Source organism: Olea europaea, unplaced genomic scaffold (assembly GCF_002742605.1).
Source record: "Olea europaea var. sylvestris unplaced genomic scaffold, O_europaea_v1 scaffold1869, whole genome shotgun sequence".
NCBI lineage: Eukaryota > Viridiplantae > Streptophyta > Magnoliopsida > Lamiales > Oleaceae > Olea > Olea europaea.
In genome coordinates, this window is record NW_019236481.1 from 143786 (window position 1) to 149750 (window position 5965).

Consider the following 5965-nt stretch of genomic DNA (forward strand, 5'->3'; position numbering starts at 1 on the left):
TTAAGCATTTTATATGATCTAAATTAAAGAATGATCTTGTGGGTAATACCACAGGGTATCATAATGTTGATTTATGTAGAAACCATCCATAGGGCTAAATACCCTAAGGAGAGATGGAGAATGGGTATGACCTAAGTGAGAATTATACGGGCAGGTTCTATCCCACTACAAAATTATGTTAAGTGCGTACTTTACTTGCTTTTTATATTAAATTGTGAAAATACTATCATGAAATCTGTATTGAGCGTATTCATTCCATATTCTAGATTATTTTTATCGATGCTTGATGGGTAGGAGTTGGAGGTTGAGACTGATGACAAAGTACGCGTAGCAAGATGAAGAATTTAAGATTTTTTTTTCAATATTTTGTATTGAATTAGAAAACTATTTTTCAATTCGATTTTTTTTTATTTAATGTTCAAAATCGATGTTGAATTTTTAAAAATAAGTGCTGGATTTATACTACAGTAGTTGATTAGATTAGTTAACATTTTTATGAGAAAATAAAATAATTTATTTTATTTCACGAAGTTCTTCAATTTATTTAATTATTTATTTTTTGTATTACAAAGTGTAAATCAACTTTTATAATTGCTAAATGAAATATTTAAGTAACTTTCGGGACATTAGATTCTCTATCTCTTGCCTTAGATCCAACCAGATGCTTTATATTCTTTTTTGAAAATAAGGCCTCAAACGCATCTTCAATAGTAAGAATATCACGACTATACTCTCTAAACAAAATAAACGAAGTGAGCAACAATAAAAGGATTAAGGCCAAATCTTATTCATCATACTATACCTCTAAAGTCTCCAAATCAACAACGATCTATTTGAATATGACTAGATGATCTTTTGAATATCTGCATTCTACCATACAATGAGAATACAACCTCTGCTTCTAATGCAATTTGCTTGTTAGGTTTTTTAGTCATGCCCACTTGCATCAACTTTAACCATGATGCAGCTGTCTTTTTCTCGTTCAAAACATTATGGAAAAAATTATTAGAGAGATGAAGATGGATTTGTGAAAGTGCCTTCGGATCCTTCCATTGTCAAAGTTGCAAGCATTTTGTCAAATCCCAACAACTCATCATCCAAACCATCAGCATGTGTACTGCTCACATCTTCACTTGTCACAATGAGAATCTTATATTACGATCCAATAGCGAATTTCATACTTCATAGCTGCTATAAAAAATNGCTCACATCTTCACTTGTCACAATGAGAATCTTATATTACGATCCAATAGCGAATTTCATACTTCATAGCTGCTATAAAAAATGAAAACTTTGAACTAATTACAACAAATATCTTTGATACCACTTGTTGGGAAATAAAAGGGATCGAGATAAGATATGAGACATGATATGAAGTATATGATCACAAACAAACAACAAGATAAAATGCAAAGAATTAATTGTCAGAGGAGCGAAATTTTTATTCAATTGACGAATATGGAAAAAAATAAATACAATAATTGTGCCTACATGATTATTTTATATTTCAGTAATACAAAACTTGTGAAAAGAGTCTAGTATTTATAAGGATACATGTAAACCCGAAAAATACTACAAAGATGGAAACAAGATAAAAAATCATGCAGAATAAAGAAAAAATATTTTTCAAATAAAATCACACATAGTAAAGGAAATAATATTTTCCCAATAAAAGCGCATGGAATAAAGAAAATAATATTTTTCTAAAAATTTCAAATTGAATTTGGGTCAAAAACCCACCACTAGGCTTAGTGCAATAGCAAAAACTGCACCCAGAAAAGCCAAGACAGCCCAAGTGCTGCTAAAGTGGTTGTGCATCCATTCAGCAATCCATACTTGTCTTTTATTCTTGCAGTGTTTTTCAATCTGCTACTTAGCATCTGCATAAGCGCAAGGATCGGGCTTCGACGTAATGAGCAAGTCAGAAGGGCCATGTGGACTAATTTCATAAGCCGCTAAGTTTAATAGCAAAGGCTTGAATCACCTTCTTCTGGTTCAGTTTCCCTATTATTTGAAACTGTTACTTTCTGTATTTGTTAAGATGCAGATGAACTGATGACGAAGCAACCATCAAGAAACATCATTCTGATGAACAATTCACCATCATGGATTTCGGTCAAGACTTCTTCGTAGCATTCGCAGGCACTGTCAGCTACCATCGCCACCTCTTCATATAACCGTTTGATCAATACTTGATCCCTACGGGCACAAACAAATTGCTGAGCAATGTTTCGAACTCAGGATTTCCATGATGATAAGGGCCTATGGAAACAACGAGAGGATTATGACATTTCTTGTTGGATTCAATCTCACACAATATTGATGGAATATACACATGTTTGGATTTCGTATATGTTTGGTAAAGCCTTTCGTAATTATAAGATGTAGGTCTTACAGACTGTCGATCAACAACTTGAAATTCCCAGTTGTTATGTGGTTGTTGATAACTTCAATAGTGTGCCTTAGCTTATGGAAGGCATATGGAATTAAACAAACATTAACTTTGTTATCGGAGTTCAGTATCACATTGGATCTAGAAAGAATTGCCATCTTGCCATGGAAGGTGGAAGTGCAAGTCATTTTAAAATTATGATATATTAGTTTTATTTTTTTCATAATCGTCATTCATATAATATCTTGCAATACATAAGAATCGAATCGAGAAAGTTGGATCAACTGGAACATCATTCTATTATTACACCAGCATACGATTAAGAACGCACAACAATGGAAACAAACAGTAGAATACCAAACTTTTGCAACTGAGGAGCTTATTCGAGAACATTGATTTAGGAAGTCTTGTCTTCTCAGGTTTGGCGCGGATAAACAGCAAAATATGTCTGTACCATAGTAAGGGCAAGGGCGAAAATTGCACCTAGAAAAGCCAAGAGAGTCCAAGGACTGGTAAAATATTTGTGAATCCATTCAGCCATCCAGATGTGTCCTTTTTGCTTGCAATGTTCATCAATCTGCGACTTAGCATCTGCATACGCAAAAATATCAGGTGCCAAATCAGTAGACAACTCATTAAAGAATTCTGCCAATTGTTCGTCACTGCCTAAGTGGTTGATAAGAATTCTTCTCTTCTTGAGCTCTTTAACATCATCAGCATGATCAATGAGTGAATTCATTAGACAAATGTATGACGTAATGTACAAATCAGGAGGGCCATGGGGACACATTTCATAAGCCACCAAGTTCAATAGGATATTTTTTGATACATCATCAACCCTGACTGGAGGAAGTGAAAGAATACCATAAATAAGGCGAGATTTGAACTCTACAACAGTAAGATTTCGAGTTTGACTTGGTATGAAAAAAATTCCTGCTGATTTGAGCTCGGTTACTGAAAGATACAATTCCCGGCGCATTGCATCCTGATTTGTTCCTTTAGGCTGAAGAGGGAAGATGAGCTTTTCCCGCAAAAAATGTAGAAGATGAGGGCTTTCGTCCAAATTTGGTTTCTCTTTTGCATTACTTTCAGAGCAGCATCCCGTCATTTGTTTAAGAAAATTCTTGACAGCATCAGTGCATGAATTTGTTTGAGGTGGCTCTATGGAGAACAGCTCAAGGAAATTCTCAATATAATTTCCTTTAAATTTTTTCATGAATTTCATCAAAACATTTAGTACTACTAAAGGAATTTGATTCTCTAGCAAGAACAAGTCCCCCACCACATGGTATAAATTCTTATACAGTTGTTCATATACGTCTTTTAGTTCCTTATCCATCCAATTGGAAGAATTTTCCATCCGTAAGATGAACATAAAATGAAGCACAAAGCAAGCATCAAGAAACATCATTCTGTTGAACAATTCATCGTCATAGCGAGCAGTCGGGTCTTCCTCATAACATTCGCGGGCACTTTTACCCACCTTTGCCACCTCTTCATATAACTGCTCGATGGAAACTTGATCACAACAGACATGACAGAATTTCTGCGCAAATGGAATTTTCATCTTCTCGAATGCTTGGAACTTTGGATTTGCATGATGATAAGGGCCGATTGAAACTAAGAGAGGTTCACAACAATTTTTGTATGATTTATGCTTACGCAGCAGTAATGGAACCCTTTCTATTGGGGTTTTCTTTGTTTTTTCGTGAACATATTTATCTATAGAAATCAACCACTCATCCTTGGTGTTGTCGCTTGTGATTTTAACAACTTGGTTATCTTCTTCGGCTTCAACTGTAGTCATCCCTTGGACTTGAGCATGAATTTGAGTCAGCAAATATTATTAGCAGCTTGTTTGATAAAATTTAATCAACTAATCAAAATTTAATTTTAATCACATTTGTTGGGATTCACAATGTTTATCAACTTTTCGATCACTCATTTCTTCAAATTTTTATTGAAGTATATTTATGTTTTTATCAAAAACTTTGTCAAACAACCGAATTTAGGTCAACTGTTATGTGATTTGAGAAAAAAATTTGAATAGATATTTACTACTAGAACTAGGACATGTATAGCAAATTTGGAAGCTTTCTAGGCTAGGCACCTAACAATGGTTATTCCGACAACTACGTTTATTCCAACAACAAGGGAGTGATGCATGTTGAGATTTTCATGACAAATGAACTCGCAAAGCCTTTACCAACTGTTTTCAGACCGTTATGTATGTTATTTTTCACATTAAACAACTTTATGCAAATACATTAGATTTTGGCGGAGAATTGGTGCATATATGTGATTACAGTAATCAAATTAGATTGAGAACTTGACGAGAATTTTGAAATTTTTTACTTCTATATCCAATTCTCACTCAAAAAATAACCTATGATTATTGAATGCAACAAAACATTAGATAATATACAATAATGATTAGTTGTGAAATATGTCTATATTAACAATTAGACATAATTAGAAACAATATATAAGTTAGAGAAAAATGTAACAAGAAGAACAATATTTACGAAAAATCCCTCGGGTGGAGTGGGGTTACCTTTTGATTCCATCGAGGATAAGTAGCAGATTTATATTTTCAAGAGAACTGAAAAATATAGTGTTTGAGTAATAAGTAAATTTTATTATTGTTATTTTTTTTTTGTTTGTAATAACATATGAAACATTTTCTTGTATTTATACTTGTCATAAGAGGGGAATATCTTAGACGAACTTAATTCTTTAGAATCACTTTAGAAAACTTCCTACTTAATTTTCAGCAAATTTTAAGCATAGAATAATGGTACAGTGTAAAGATGATGCTTATCTTAGAGCAAGATTACAAGCATTGAAAATACTTATAGAGCTTGTTTGGGAAATTATTTTTCAAAAGCATTTTCTATCACATATTTTATGGGACTCATAATTTTAATTTCCTTATAAAAAATATTTTTACTTGAAAAACTCTCTCCCAGAAAAGTTCTTAATTTGACTGCAAACAAAACATAGACTACAAATAGTAAGACATATATGAGCTTAAGATGTGTAACTTAGTAACTTACTAAATATATTTCACAAAAAAATTACAACATATGGAAAGTTGTCAAACAAAGGTTAGCACTTTGAGTTTGAATAAGCAAAATAGTTCCATTACACATATTGTCTAAAAGAATTATAGAATTGATTTCAAGACAAGCTTAGTACAATATTAAAGTTGGGGTTGAACAAGCAAAAATATTATCGCAAGTGTATTATCGTATGAAAAGATCTCTCCTTAAATTCATTTTAATTTCACTATTTAACAATTTGATTGTAAATCTTGCGTTCATTATAGTTGACATCATATTGTATACTCTTTTATATGTTTGGTAAGGTGGGCAATATAATATTAAACAAAATTAAAGAAAAAAGGAAGTTAAAATATTCATTATTATCATATGCAGTTAAGTGTAATACTGCATTGTACATATTATTTATATAAATATTTTTATGGTCTCCTTTGTTCATTTGTTTCGAGTTACTTACGAGTAAACAACAAATAGACCGAGTAATATAAGTACAATGCAAGAGTATGCCAAT

General features: G+C 32.4%; 1 protein-coding gene across 1 annotated transcript; it reads right to left on the reverse strand.

Annotated features, from left to right (window-relative positions):
- Positions 1–2649: 2649 nt before the first annotated feature.
- LOC111378770 (UPF0481 protein At3g47200-like) lies at positions 2650–5040 on the reverse strand. Its single transcript, XM_023002007.1, has 2 exons — positions 4947–5040; positions 2650–4207 (listed from the first exon to the last, which is right to left on the reverse strand). The coding sequence occupies exons 1-2, from the start codon at positions 4957–4959 to the stop codon at positions 2808–2810; spliced, it is 1413 nt and encodes a 470-aa protein (XP_022857775.1). The 5' UTR covers positions 4960–5040; the 3' UTR covers positions 2650–2807.
- Positions 5041–5965: the final 925 nt, after the last annotated feature.